Source organism: Diachasma alloeum, unplaced genomic scaffold, assembly GCF_001412515.2.
Source record: "Diachasma alloeum isolate Michigan unplaced genomic scaffold, Dall2.0 Dall_scaffold_00714, whole genome shotgun sequence".
Taxonomy (NCBI): domain Eukaryota; kingdom Metazoa; phylum Arthropoda; class Insecta; order Hymenoptera; family Braconidae; genus Diachasma; species Diachasma alloeum.
In genome coordinates, this window is record NW_021680845.1 from 157224 (window position 1) to 173150 (window position 15927).

Sequence of the window (15927 nt, forward strand, 5' to 3'; positions counted from 1 at the left end):
GAACCAATGAACCAAGATCGGCCACATTAAATTGGATAATTAAAAACCACCGACGGCACCGGTAATTAATTGACGGAACTTTTTTAACAGTTTTCTTTTTATTTCTTTAAATATTGCATTACACTCGGGGGACGCGGAAGGTACGTCCTCTCCACGCGTTCAAATAAAAACCATTTTTGCGAGCAGAAAATAAATTCAAGTGGTAATATTATTATTTATTCAATAAAAAATGATTTTGCGTTTGAGAACTTGACGACATAGAGGACTTCTGGTATATTTCATTGCTGTGTCAATTAAATTGAGAAGAAAAAATTTGAAAACATTCAATTTCGTCAATAATTATTTTTAATTCTTTTTAGAAATCAATTGTTGAAATTATTTAATGTTTTGGAGTTGTCATTTTTTCCGCACCGAATTAGTTTCCAGTAAAATTTGCCGCTTGAAAAAAATTTTGATGATTTTGGAAAAATAACTTTTGGGGCGAAAAATTTGTAGTTTATAATTTTTAAAGAAAAAGTTCGTAAAAAAATTTTAATTTCATTTTTTTTTCAATATCAACATTTGTGTTTAAATAAAAAACATTGTAAACCGTTCAGTACTTCAGCTTTTTCTACCCACCATTTCGAAAAGAATTCCAACGAAAGAAACAAACGGATTAAACCCTTCGACATTCTAAAAATAAATTAAATATTCCAAAACAGGTAATTCCTTCCAATCTCAGATAAAATTTCCATCGCGTCCCCCTAAGACGAATGTTTCTACTTAACTGTATCAAAAAATAGTTCCCCTATCACCGAAATTTCCCAGAAAAAACACTCCCACCAGAATCCTTCCCACGTCTAGCCCCAAACAGACCCATTTTTCCCAATCCACGGCTCAAACAAGTTAAAAAAAAAAATTAAAAATCGGGATAAAATTGAGAGCGGTCGTCGCCAATAGGATTTTAATGCTCGCTTTAATCCGTTTTCAAAAACGTACCGCACACGCGTGTCTGAGCCTGTCGGCTCCGACAGAAAGGCTTCGAAAGGTCGAGGATTTTATCCTCTAGTAGTTTTTTTCCTCCGTTGACAATCGAGGCCAGGACTTCTTCTCCATGGTGGGATATGACATCATAATTTTTCTAGACGCATAGGTTTATGGGTACCGAATAGGGGAATGAGGGGGTGGAAGGGGGGGGGGGGGGGAGGGAGAGGAAGGAGTGCAATAAAAGGCGGTGCCCAATGGTGTCTGTGTTAGGGGTCTTATAACGACAGAGAGAGAAAATAGACGAAATGACCAGAGCCATTATGGAGGCATGTCCTTTTGGACCCCCGCTGTTCCTGGCCGCGGAATGCCTCCGCTATTATAAATATCTCGAGCCAAAGAGGACTCGCGCCACTACAAAATACACACACTAGTACTATCTCTTTCTCTAAGCGGGCGTGGGACTCTCTCCTCGTGCCTTTGCGAAATCCTTTTCGTATGAAATAGCTTAAAGATTAAAAATGACATGTCGAAAAAAAGGTTGTGAAAAAAATCACTCACAAAAAGAAACCTATCTGCCAGGAGTGATATTCGACATGAGAAAAATAAACGAAATAAAATTTTATTGAGAGCTATGATTTCATCTGTGACTACGACATCCCGGAATTATTCAGGCATATCTTTTTGGATATTTTATCGATTGAAAACCGTCGTGTCATAAATTTTGAAATGTTTTTTTGGGACCATGAAGTGTCATGTGTACCACGATTTTTATTTCAATGGGAGTTATCTGGGAGTTTGAGGCTCTTGGGGGAAAGAAGACTCCTGGGAGACTCTGAGTGCTTTGTTAATTCAATTTCCATGGAATTTTCATCTCTTTATCTATTTCTCGTTGAACACTAGATCCTTTTGAGGAAGATGTAGTGGAAAACGAGATATCCTTAGGTCTCCAGTGAAATAAAAATAATAGTTCTTCCTTTCTGTGCATTGTGGCAATTTATGAACTGAGAACTGTACAAAATCGAGGATTTCTAGTATGTTTCACTAACGTGTCAATTCAATCGGCTAGTAAAAATCGGAGAACATTCCATTTAGTGACAAATTATTTTTAAACATTCTCTTTCGATAAATGATTAGTTGAAATTATTTAATTTTCGAAAACGTCATGCCATGAATTCTAAAATGCTGCGAGGTTTTTTAGTATATTATTTTAAAACTTGAAAATAATTTCTAACCGTTCTCTTTCTATAACTAAATGATTGAAATTATTTAAATTTTCGAAAGTGTCATGTCATCAATTTTCAAACGTCACGTCATAAATTTAGGTACCACGAAGTGTCATGTGTACCACGATGTTCACTTCAATGGGAATTATCTCAGAGCCCGAAGCTCTTGAAGCAAAAGGTCTCCTGGGATCCCCTGAATGCTTTGTTAATTCAATTTCCATGAAATTTTCATCTCTCCATCGATTTCTCATTGAATACAAGATCCTTTTGAGGAAGAAGAACTGTAAAACGAGACACCCTCAAATCTCCAGTGAAATAAAAATAATAATCCTCCCTTTTCTGCATTGTTGCGGAAATAGAAAAGGGAACACGAGTCCATTCCGGGCATTACTTAGTCCCGGTGAAAATGTATCCGTGGGATGATGAGCGCGGGGCGGTGGGGGAGACAGGTTATAACCTGTAGACCTCTTAAGATATCCCAATGGGCAATACAAGGACCCATCCAGACTGGCTGGGCTATATCCCGCAAAAGAAATGAAGAGAAGAGGAAGAGGGAGAGAAAAAAAAAACGAGGGATCCTCCGAAAAGATATGCCGGGGGAACAATCAGCCATCGAGAAACGGTATGCTGTCCCGGAATTCCATTCGTTTTGTGGTGGCTCTCTCTGGGCAAACGCACGGGGGCCCCCGGCTGATTTCAATGGGAGTCTAAAACTTATATGTGGTTGTATACATGTATAGGACGAAGGGGGGAGGGGGGGGGGGCAATATCGAGGACTCTCTGAAATGGTGAAGGAGCGGCCCCAGAAAGTGTACCCTGCTGCGATGCAGAGTCGGGTCCTCTGTTTTCTTTACCCAATTCCCCCTTGAAAAATATTATATGTAAGAAAGTGTATTAATAAATTTTTAATTTCAAATTTTTTCGAGAAGTTTTAACCACCATTTCCAACAAAGTTTATGATTATCTTTGGGTTGTTTTTTTGAGGGGATTTAGGGGGAAATATTTTGGAGGAAAATATTCAACAGTTAATTTCAGGGAATGGTAAATGGTGGGGTAAATTTAACGGAGAAAATTGAATATTGTGGTTGTTGGGAGGATTGATGGTATTTAGATGTTTAATATTCTGTATTGTTTCTGTAGTTGAATGTTTGGTGGCTAATGGGGGGAAGGGGAAAAGAAGGAGTGGGTAATCAGGAGGAACAGGGGAGAAATCGTTGTTGAGTAACATTGCTGATAGGAAAGTCTTACACTATTTGAAATGGAAATGATAGCGGTGTGAATTTGAAATTGCATGAATTTGTATTCAATTAAGGATCAATTTATTCATGGAATCTCCTATTGCTCTTCTTGGAAATTAAACAGAACTCAGGGGTCAAGTAAGAAGATCATTCATATTTGAATGACAGCTTGAATTTTCAAAAGATGTCATTCATCAGTAATGACATGCACTGGTAGAAAAATTTTAAATTTGAAGGACCATTGAATAGTTATTTTCAGGGGAGTCCAATTAAATTCAATTACGAATTCCTGAATTTAATGGGGTTGAATTGCCAAATTTAGATCAATTTTCACTAAACTGAAAATTCAAGAATATATTCCCCTGAATTTTCCTCATGTCTGTTAAATTTCATGGAATAATTCAACTGGAATTTACAGTTTCATCGATTTCTCCATCAAATTCTGATCTTCGTTGACGAAATTCCTTTAAATTTCAGTGGAACTGAAAAAAATTGTCAACAACATATTAAAAAAAATGTCCCATAAACGTACTGTCGAAAATTCCCAGATTATCAACGTGAAATTTCAACAAAATAATGGACTACATGATCATCTCGAGCTTTTTCCCCCAGTTAATTTAGTACTGAACATCCTGATAAAAATATTTGACCAGTGGGTGGAGGGGACAAGTGAAAGAAGAAGTGAACGCTTCACGATAATCTCTCGTCATTTGGGTGAGGAAAAAGACCGCAAGTCTTTAGTCACAGGAGCAGATATTCAAAAGGGTGGAGAATAAGGAGAAATAAGGCTGAGGGGGGGAGGCAAGCCGACTGTTTGGCCCTTCTTTGCCTCCTCCCCCTCGCAACTCGCTCACCGAAAAATGCCATCTCATACTCGTCTTCGCATCGCTCATGCGTCGTTAGGACATACCGCGCGAGCTGAGACGCAACTTAGCCTTGCGTGTGTATACCCCCACTCATGTTTCTTTGCCTCCTCCGGCCCTCCTCACCGTCACCGCCTTAATACCGAAGTTTGATGTTTTTTTGCCTACGAATACACCCCGGGGCTGGAGAATGAATCCAATGGTGAAATACAAACTGTCGCATCAGACTGTTGAACGCTGGTCAAATTCACGATTGCCGTTTGCCGGAGATAAAAATTCAAAGGGTTTTGTTTTTCGGGGATTTTTGAGGAATCACGAGTGCTGCTGCAATCTTTGCTTCGCGATGGCGGCTACTTTTTTCGCGGGGTGAGGGTCAGCAGGTGGAGAGGGACCGGAGTTGACAGTTGCTTATGAAGAAAACGAAGAATGAAAAATGAATGGTAAACATTGTCGTGTGAAAATTGTGAAATGTAATGGAAATTTGTCATTGGTGTCGAGAATTCTTGAGACTGTCACCTGATTACGTTAATTAATCATCTAATTACTTTAAATTTTCATTTAATTGAACATTTAAAAATTGAATTTATTGAATTTTTCTGATTTCTAGAATTCTTTTTGAAATAATTAAACTGAAATTTACAGTTTCCATTGATTTTTTCATGAATTTGTTTTTCTCTAGAACGAAATTTCTTAAAATTTTAGTGGAACTGTCATCCAAAAAATTTAACAGTGCAATATCCAATTGACATCAAAATGAAAAATTTACTTCCGGGATTTAATCAAAAGTTAAGTCGAAATACTGCGACATTCATCACTCCTTATCTAATTTTCATGGGAGTACATTTCTAACGCGTCAAGTTTTTCAGAATAAAATAGGAATATTTCGCTACACGTTTACCATCCGCCCCAGGGTAATTATTCCTACTTTTTTCACATCGCTTATGACTATGATAGGAACAAAATATTTTACATTATGAGTTATGATATCCTCCAAACATCCAAAAACGCCCAAAACACCATTAAAAAACAAAAAAAAACCCTAAACAGAGGCCGCAGTCCGTAACATTCTCAATCCCTGAATTTTTTCTCCCACGAATGATTTCCGAAGGTCAACAACCGCCTTGCGGAACCGGAAATTTCCCCGTCTTCCCATCTCCACCACTTCCCCTTCCATCACTCCCATGTAACTCAATTCTGCCTATAAAATACGCAATTTTTACGAAACGAAAACATCTCATCTTCTCATATTCAGATTAACTCTAGAGTTACAAAGACCGTGCGGAAAATAAAAAATCTCAATAAAATATATTTCGGTGTAATTTGCAAGATTCCGTGGAAGATGAGACTCCTTCCGCAGTTGTTATATTATACGATAGGATAGGTGCGAGTCAATAGCGTGTGTTACCGTTGGAACAGTAGTTGCGTGGTGCTTAGTTTTCAGAGATAAAATCTATCCAAACGAAACACGCGTAGTTGGGAATATGTACATCAATATAAGTAGGCGGAACTCTCTTCCTCTCATACCACTGTAACACCGAAACAAGATTCCAAGGTGCACACATACATTAACTCGGTGGGGGGAAAAAAAAATTCACCTCACCTCCCTGATTACATTTCAGTGTTCACCAGAGTGGACCAGAAACACTGATAAACGAATCCTCCGATTACCAATAATTCCTTACTCTGTCTCAGGAGGCTACCCATACGAAAAAAAGATGCAAATGAGGCGGGACCAAGATAAAAAAAAAGCCACAAAAATAACAAACCACCTATATATACCGGTTAGTCAAATATTTCTTCATGTCCAATGAGTGCGGGAGAGATTGAATAAATAAAAATGAAAAATTGATCCTCAACATATTTTCCTCAATGAGTAATCACGCCCGTTAGAAACTGTGACAATCAATAAACTCATCCACCAAATTAATTCCCAATATCCCAAGCTTATCGCTCCAAACAATCTCTCGGAATAAGATTTCTCCGGGTCTACCTAAAATGAAGGAGCCGAGGAACATGAGGTTCTATCCACTGATGAAAAAAAAAGTTGATTTAAGTGTTGAAAAATTCTTGAAACATCTAGACAAGTACGCAAATATTTTTTATTTTATTTCGCTCTTCACCGAGAGTGAAGGAATTCCGACATTATTCGAATATTTTTGTCAAGTGGCAGTTCCACTGAAATTTCCCAATTTGATGAGAAAATCAAATGAATGGAATAGAAATCTGTAAAATTAGGGTAAATTTATCCACAGATTCTCAATGAATTCAGGATTTAGAGCTTGAAAATTTGGAATTTCGCCGAAAAATGATTGAAACCATCTCGGAATTACCGAGCATTCCCCCCATAGAATCCATGTAACTCCCAACATATTCATAAAGACTCCCTCGACCGCAAAAAAGGTCAGCCCGTTCGGATGTCGACTAAAGCCCCGCAAGAACAAATAATTTTATCAAAATGCACGAAATAAGTGTCCCCCGGCATGATGGAATAAAAGCAATGCAGTGAAGAGATGGGCCCCCTCCGGTAAGAGGTCGAAAAATACATCAACAAAAAACCATGGAAACGCTGGCTCTTGAGCGCCTGTAGAGAGCTACCTTCAGCCATTTGGTCCCACGCGATAGACAGAGATATCCCCCTCCCTCCTCGATTCTTCGTCATCGTACGAGTTCACTTCTCCGGGTAAGATCAAGTTTTTCTCATCCAATATAAAGCCCTTCTCGAACCGCATCACCGAGCCCCCAACGGCAAACCGACTCCTTGTCCGCAAGACTTGACTTCCTGGCACGCGGGCGATTTCGTCTTTGTTCTGTTCTGTTGTGCTACAGAACCAGTAGAAAGAGCAAGACCGTAGGATACGAGAACTAAGAAAGCCGGATAAGAGGGACCGAGGAGGACTCTGTTTTTACACCGACAATCACTCGTAATTAAATATTTAATCGCAACTGAAATATCTAGATTATTTGAGTCTAAAGAATCGCGTGCTCAGGATTGATTTAACTTGAGTTACGTGTAACCACTCGTTATCCTCACAAACGACTCACCTTTTTTATAGAAAAAGAACCCTCCTCCTTCCCCTTTTTTTACATTTTTCACCCTTCCTTGACGCTCACTTCATTTCTTTCTTATTATACTTTTGCGAAAGGGACTCGTCATCAGGCTTCCGTTGTACGTCACGAGTTATACACCCAAGTGTTATATATACCGAGAGATGGTCACTCGTAAAACACAGAGGGTCCATTCCCTCCTCCTGTCCCCACCCCCCTCACTCCCCTTCAACCACAATATTGCAACTTCTCTCTTTATCATCACCTACCACCACCATATACTTCTTTCACTCCACCACTTCACATTTAGTTATTTCGTGTGATCACGCCGACCACGCCTCGAGGTGCGAACCACATGAGTCTAATCGATTTCGTCCGCAGTACCCACGGAACGCGCTTTTAACATTTCTTCTTATTTCATACATTGTTTTTTACTATTTGTCAATGTTCTTATTAGATTTTTTGGCCACTTGAATGGGTATCCGCTGCGGACCACTGGCGAAAAATTCGTTTTTAAAGATGATGAAGAGAATTCGAGTCGCTTTTGGACAAAGAGAGAACATATCCCGAATATACGTGATTACGACGTGAAAATAATTGAAACGTCGCGTTGAGGTCAAAGTCATCACACAAGAGGCCCCAAGCCAGCTGAAAAAAAGGCCCACATCCCTTTTGAAATAAATAAAAAAGAGTATCTCCCGATTATGATTATGAGGTTACGGTTCTATTATCGCCATCTGGCCTCATAGATCAAAGTTTCTCGTTCTCTTCGAGATGTATCGGAAGCATTACCACCGAATTTGCATGTAATTTACATGATGTAATGGCTTCCACACGGGTGTTGGTGAGGACTTTCACCCTAGTAACGTGTATTACCCAACGTATCTCGTCATTAATCACTCCGGAGTGTCGCAAAAGTCGATCACACGGTGAGGGGGAGAAGAAATTTTTTTCTTAATTAAAACGTTATTCGAGGAATGAAGAAATTCATGAGTTTTACTCCTTTTGTCATCAATCATCGCTCACCTTATTCCCTTAATTAAAATCGCGCCAAAATATCATGCAAAAACAACCTTAGTTGCACTTTATTATTTATTTATTCTCTTACCTTGATGAATGAAGTACTGGGTCTTTCGCCACCATTAGCAACAGCATAAATCTCCACCTCGTACCACTCGACGCCAGTCTCTCTATCAAGGGCTCCGGAAGTTTGCAGCAGTCCACTCTTAATATCAACGTCAAACAGTCTATCCACTTGTTCACCACCACTGCCAGCAGTTACGTTTGTCACATAGTACTCAATATCAACGCCAGATCTTCGTGAATGTGCACTCACTCGTAGTATGCTTGTGCCAGGTGGCTCATTCTCGTACACAGTGCCTTCGAGAGGCCCATGATGATCCCAAACAGGTTTGTCATCGTTCTCACCAGGTACAATGAGGGTGAGGTAAGTCTCTGACGATCGGCGTTCAGCTTGAACAGCTTCGTCAGTGGCTCTGACCCCAATTTGATACCTGGAGGTCTTCTCCATAGTCTTCAGAGTCTTGGGAAGCCTCATTGTGATGACTCCGGTGCTCCTGTGGACCTTGAACATGTCCGAAAAGTTGACACTCGGTCGCATGAGCTCGTAGGTCACCAGCCCGTTGGTGCTGGAGTCCAAATCGCGGGCTAGGAGTCGAGACACCGGGATCTCCTTCCCCAAATTGGAGTTGAGGCTCGATTTGGAGGGTAATACCGCTGCCGACATGCTGACGAATATCGGCGCATTATCGTTCAAGTCCTCAACGATCACAATCACCAGCTTTTCGGCTGATAGCCTCGCCGAAGGTGGCTGCGCCCTGTCCGTGGCCACCACCACTAATTTAAAAGTGTCCACCTCTTCCCTGTCTATCGGAAGCAGTGTGTGGATGACTCCAGTTGTCGGATTGATTCCAAAGTGCCTCCTGTCGTCCTGCGGATCCTGACTGGCTATTGCATAAGTAACAGCCCCATTCTCCCCAGAATCAGGATCCTCCGCTGTTACAGAATGCACAGGTGTTCTCACAGTTATTCCCTCTCTAATTTGACGTACAATAGCTGTGTTGGGAAATGCCGGTGGATTATCATTGGCGTCAATCACATCGACCCTCAGCGTTGTTACTGAGCTGAGCTTCGGGTGACCTCCGTCGGTGCATGTTATGTTCAACGTGTAACTCTCAAGTTCCTCGTAATCCAAAGGTTTCCTCAGGTATAAAGCGCCAGTGAGTGGGTCAATGTGAAACGCATCTCGCCTGTTGCCTGCGGTGATACCAAAGGTCAACTCCGAGTTTGCACCAAGGTCGTCATCAGTGGCTTTGAATCTCAGCAATTCTGTGTTAATTGGTGTTGTCTCGATCACCGATATTTGCGACTTGTTGTCGATGAATTTCGGGGCGTTGTCGTTCTCATCGAGAATTTCAATGGTCACTGTGGCACTCGAGGAGAGTCTCACCTCTAACCCCGCGTCGTGAGCCACTACGGTCAATACGTAATTGTCCAGGGTCTCGCGATCGAGGCTTTTCGCGAGGGATATCTGACCGGTCGCCTCGTCAATGACAAATCTGCCATGCTGATTGCCATCCTCGAGGGAGTAAAATACATCCCCATTGAGCTTCTCATCGGCATCTGTCGTGTAGACCCTCAACAGTTGTGTGCCTATTGTAGCACCCTCACTAATTTGTACGCGATAGGGTAGACGTTGGAATTGCGGTGCATTATCATTAACGTCAGTTACGTAAATCGTAACTTTAACCTTATCACGCAAACGATTGACACCATTGTCAGTGACTGTTGCCTCCAGACTGATATGACTGGTGCCTGTATTGGCGACCAACTGCTCGCGATCATAAACATGAAGTGACTTGATAAAACCATTCCTCGGATCAACAATAAAGTCTTGTTGGGTTGATGGTAATGAGAACGTCAGATCGGCGTTTCTTCCCACGTCTCTGTCAGCTGCAAGTAATTTACCAACAAATGTATCCGGTGGTTCATTTTCGCGTATGTGAAAGGTGAAGGAGGAATTTGTAAATTGCGGTGCATTGTCATTCTCATCAATTATGTGCACAACAACGGGTACCACTGAGCTTCGACTTGGCACACCCTGATCACTGGCTGTTACTTCCAACGCGTAATAGTCCTGCTCTTCACGATCGAGGGAGTGTTTGACGTATAATTGACCGTCAGGAAATATGCCAAATCTTTCCTCTTGATTTCCATCAGTTACGCTGTACAGAACTCTACCATTAGCGCCGAGATCTGTGTCGGATGCGCGAAGAGCAAAGAATCTTTCATTCACTGGAGTTGATTCCAGCAGTGAAATTTCGTAGCTCGGTAATTTGAACACTGGTGTGTGATCATTGACATCCTCAACCGTTACTCTCACTTGATGTTGAGCCGAGAGAGGCTGTGCACCAGTGTCCACAGCAGTGACTTCCAGCGTTAGCACTGTACCCGGAGAAGCCCTGATAGGTTTATCTAAATAAATAATACCCGAGTGTTCGGCTACCCTAAATTGTCCCCCAGGATTGTGCGTCAGTGTGTAAGTTATTCTAGCATTGACGCCTACATCTCTGTCTCGCGCTCTCGCCAGACAGACTTCCTGCCCCACCGCGGCGTTCTCCTTCAGCAAAACCTCATCGCCTTTTTCTCCTTTTCGGAATTTAGGTGGATTGTCATTGACATCTAGGACTGTCACGTTAACAGAAGTCATTCCCCGCGCTAGACCAGTTTTTGCTGTTACACGGAGGCTGTAGTAAGCAACCTCCTCACGATCGAGGCACCCAGCTGTTGATATGACACCTGAATGCTCATCGATCTTGAAATTGCCACGAGGGTCTCCGTAAACTATTGCGTAAGACACCTTCGATGTGGCGAAGTGGGTTACTTGGACAGAGCCGACTTCCCGGTTGTATCCCGGGGAGACGTCAGTGCAGTCACCCCTGTCCTCGGTAATTTTAAACTCGTAGCCATTGTAGGTATCGAATTCTAAGTGTTCTAAGTCTTCTCGTCTCAAAATTTCGACTACTGCATTTTTAGCAGCTACTCTATTCCCCTTGTCCCTAGCCGATATTGTCAGTGTGTAGAGGGTCTTCTGTGCAACACGCAGAGATCCCTGGAGTGTAATTTCCCCAGTTCTCTCATCAACACTGAATAATCCCTCACCACCGGACTCCAGTGTATACCTCACTCGTGCATTTTCCCTGGCATCAGCGTCCGTTGCTGTGACCCTTCCAATCGCAGTGCCCGGTGCAGTGTCCTCCGGAATTGGCATTAAATAACTCCTTGGATAAAATACAGGAGCATTGTCATTAACGTCCTCCAGTGAAAGTAAAACAGTAGCTGTAGATGACTGCGGTGGAGTTCCTTGATCTCGCGCGACCACTAGCACTCGGTAATCGCCGACTGTTTCCCTGTCTAACGGAATTTTCGTTGTTAATTGTCCCGTGAGCGCATCAAGAGCAAATGTCTTGGGATAATCCCTGAGGACACTTGGGTGTAAGCTGTAAGCAATACTTCCATTTGTCCCTTGATCATTGTCAACAGCTGCTAGGGTTGCCACTAAACTGTGCGGTGGTGTATTCTCGGATAATGTTACTTCGACGATACTCTGACTGAACCTTGGGGCCTCGTCGTTCTCATCAAGTACAGTGACCCTCAGGTGGGTCGATGCATACCTCGGATTTGGCCCACCATCCCTGGCAGTGACCCTCAACTCAATGCTTCCCTGAATTTCACGGTCGAGTGTTGCCACTGTTGTTACCAAACCCGTGTCCTGATCGATTACAAACCACGATTGTTCATTGCCCGTGTCAAAGTCGTAGTAAATCCTTGCATTGAGACCGGAGTCAGCGTCAGTCGCTGAAATACTTGCCACAAAACTGCCGATTGGCGACAGCTCAGACAGCACAGCTGAGTATTCACTCTGTTGAAATACTGGATCATGATCATTCACATCGTTAACATGTATAACGAGATATGCCGTTGCCGATCTTGGCGGTGTTCCTTTGTCAGTGGCAACAATTGTGAGATTATATTTTGGAATTTCTTCACGATCGAGTCTACCATTAACCCGTACAATGTCGAAGCTCTGGGTATTGTCGAGACGAAAGTGAGCCAGCTCATTGCCAGCGCGAATCTCCACGCTTGTCTCACGATTGAGACCCTCGTCATTGTCAACAACAGCAACGGCCGCCACTATTGAATCTTTAGCGGCATTTTCATCCACTGTTGCGAATCCAGCTGTTGCCGGGAAATAGCTGAATTTTATTTCTGGATCGTGATCATTAGCATCGAGTAGATTAACTGTTACGTAAGTTCTGCCATCCTGGCGTGGTGAGCCGTGGTCCCGGGCGAAAACAGTTATTACACAGCTCTTTGGACAACTACCACCGGGTCTGGTTGCGGTGCAACTCTGCTGCGGACAGTCGAGAGCTTCTGCTGTTGTAATAGCACCAGTTTCAGGATCAATTGTAAACTGTCCCTCGCTGTCCGGCAAGTAATACGTTAATTTCGAATTGTCCTCGGTGTCTTTATCAGTAGCTTTAACAGTCAGAACATTTGTTCCCACGGGTGCACTCTCATTCAGCGCAACAACATAGTCACTCTGCTGGAAAATCGGTGGATTGTCATTGACGTCAAGTACCGTAACATTAACGAGTAAATAACCGAGTCTCGGGGGTTTGCCACGGTCCCGCGCGCACACGTTTAGGGAATAAAATTCAACCTGTTCCCTGTCAAGTTTGCCAGTCGTCTCTAAATGAAGATACGTCGTTTCACCGCTGGGATTAGCCGTAACATCGAGACGAAATTTCCCATCGGTATTGCCGTCGACGATGAAATAATCATCGACAACACCATTCTCAGGTGTGTCTCTGTCGGTAGCAGCGTCAAGGAGTAATTTCGTTCCAGCAGCAGCTGACTCCGAGAAGCTGACAGCTATACTCGACTCTGGAAACTCCGGATCATTATCATTGACATCTATGACGTGAATTCTGACCTCTATGGGGTACGTCGGCTGACTCGAGAGAACAACGAGATCGAATTTGTCACTCGGCAGTGCCTCTCTGTCCAGCACTTTGGCGGTTCTAATTTGTCCCGTCTCCGGGTCCAGCGTGAACTCCTGCGGGGGCTCGTTGAACCTGTACGTGAAGTCCGGCTTCACTGGTATTGTGCCAACAAGTGTGCCCTCCGGTTCACCCTCTCTAATACCCAGTTGAACTCGTGTATCAACTGCTCTACTCTGCATAGCAAGCCCCATACTACCATCCTGCGGTAGCATAGGTGATCTCCTTGGCACGAGCCTCGCCATTTTCTGTGGCATGCCTCTGTCATCTGTAGCCAGGGCATGACGACCTGGTGAAACGAGTCCCAGGACCAGGGCGAGGACTGTCACACTCCACATCTCTACTTTCCCCTGACCCTGTCCCTCTTCAATCTTGTTAAATCCACTACCTTTCACACTTTTTCGTCATTGTCAAGCGAATTTTCATCCTGGTGTGAAGATTCCACCGTTTATATTGACATGTCCCTCAGTATTTCAAGCGCTACCCGACTCCCCTCTGGCATGGAGACTCATGCCGATTATATATTACTATTGAATTACACCTGAATTCGAGTAAACACGCCACGAGAATTCTCACTGCACTTGGTGGGGGCACTGACCGGGCCCCAACAGCCGCTCCTCCAAGAGACGCTTCTTCTTCTTGCCTCCACGTTTTACCTCTAGTCACGATAAAGATTGACGCTAGGAATCAAAGCGACGTTCGGCGTGTATTTTTTTCCCCGTCCAATATCTTCCTCCCCCCCAGCTTTTTCTCCTTCTCCCTCGACCGTTTTAAACTCTTTTATCGTTGAATCACGTTTTTCCCCCGGTTAAAACCCCCGAGAGCACGTCGTGGACAACTTATCAAAGCGGCTGAACCAACGGAATTCGCTCGAGATGACACTCGTCACAGTCGATCGGCGATCTGAGCAGCGAAACGGTACATCTCAGGAGGAATCGCACGTTGTATATAACATAACCAATCTCCCATCGCGCATTATAAACTTCCGTGTGTCATTTCCCATTGACATTATCTCTCATATCGGTAATAAACAATCTTGAATCCACAACAATCACAACGATCACTCACTCTCACAGCACAAAAACCAAAACAATATATCAATCCACGGTTATAGACGATAAAACGTGATAATGCTAGAAATTTATGTTTTACCCACGAGTTAATGATTAATGATTGATTATAAAATGGTGTTGTCACGATGCCGTGTGAGCGTAATTCTGTAATAAACGTGTAAAAACCCGAGGAGAAAGGATCAGAGTCAACTTATCCCGCGGACTGACCCAGCACGACTGAACCGGTGGATTGTACAGTGTGGGGGCCCCGTTTTCTCGTGCCTACCTAGGGGCCCACAACAGTGTGAGTTATCCCACAGGTATGCGCGTGTATGTGAGTTAAAAAGAAAGAGGAGCATTCTTGGGGCCCCTCTCTCCAGACCCCGACGTCGTCCCTCTCCGATCCATCGGGGCCCCAACGGGCATCCACAACTTTTCCCTCACTCCTCTCTCTATTCATCATTTCATTCTCTCCCACTCGGTCCCTCATGCCCAGTTATTTTTCCATCTCACCTCAGTCAGTCCATCGGTGTGCGCGCTCGCGCGCTCACACATCCTCAACCGGAGACTTCTTTTCTGCCGGAGATATTCTACCTTTTGCCCTCGAGGAACGAGCAATGCGGAGGCTCAGGTATTCAAGATGGCCGAATGGAGGCACCATAGTACCCCGAGTTCTTCGGGCCTTACTACCTCACTGCTGCCCTGCGCCTGTGTGCGTCGCGCACTTCTCTCTTCACTCCGCGGACGGATACCCCTGTCGTATTTTTTTGAGAGAAAAAAAGGGGAAGAATGAGAGGGATAGAAACGCACTGCGAGATGAATAATGCGCGGAGGGGCCGGGGGGGGGGGGGACAAACCGATGCCAAGAGAGATGGACAGACCCAGGAATTTCAGGTGATGGAAGGAAGGACGGGCGCTAGGTGGAGGCAATGTCGATATGTGTGGTTTTAGATGATCCCCTATTTTTCCTCTCAATGAGCGGGAGAGGCTTCATTAGGTGTCTCGCGGGGTCGACATGCAGCGTCGGGACAATGTTGGGCCCGTGTTGTAACAAATCCGTTAGTGTTTCTTCCGGTTATTAGTCACTGACTTTAACAAATGTTCTGGATTATGGAGGCTAGCGGGAGGTGGATAAATTGTGATTGTCAATTTATTTTGATTTTATGGGTTCTGGGAAAGGGGAGAAAATTGATGATTATTCTCATGACCTGTTTAACCGTTTTATCTTGTCTTGCGTGATTTGTCAAAGGACTGGGTATTTTCTCCATTGTTCGGGGCATTTTATTCATATCGATGCGGGGGGATGGAGACAGCGGCAATTATTAATGGGAAACGGTAGGATTGAAAAATAAATCGTGATTCTTACGAGTCTGCGGTTATTTTAGTCCCAAGTTTATTTAATCAGGGAATGCTGATACGCTTGGAGGGGGAGCATACATTACGAGCTAATTAAGTTG

General features: G+C 43.4%; 1 protein-coding gene across 1 annotated transcript in view; it reads right to left on the minus strand.

The window, feature by feature from the left end:
* Nucleotides 1–13675, minus strand: part of LOC107044335 (cadherin-related tumor suppressor) — a 96643-nt gene extending 82968 nt beyond the window's left edge. The window contains exon 1 of the mRNA XM_029126550.1: nucleotides 8444–13675. Coding sequence (XP_028982383.1) covers nucleotides 8444–13675 — 5232 coding nt within the window. The remainder of the gene's footprint in view (nucleotides 1–8443) is intronic.
* Between the last annotated feature and the right edge of the window lie 2252 nt (nucleotides 13676–15927).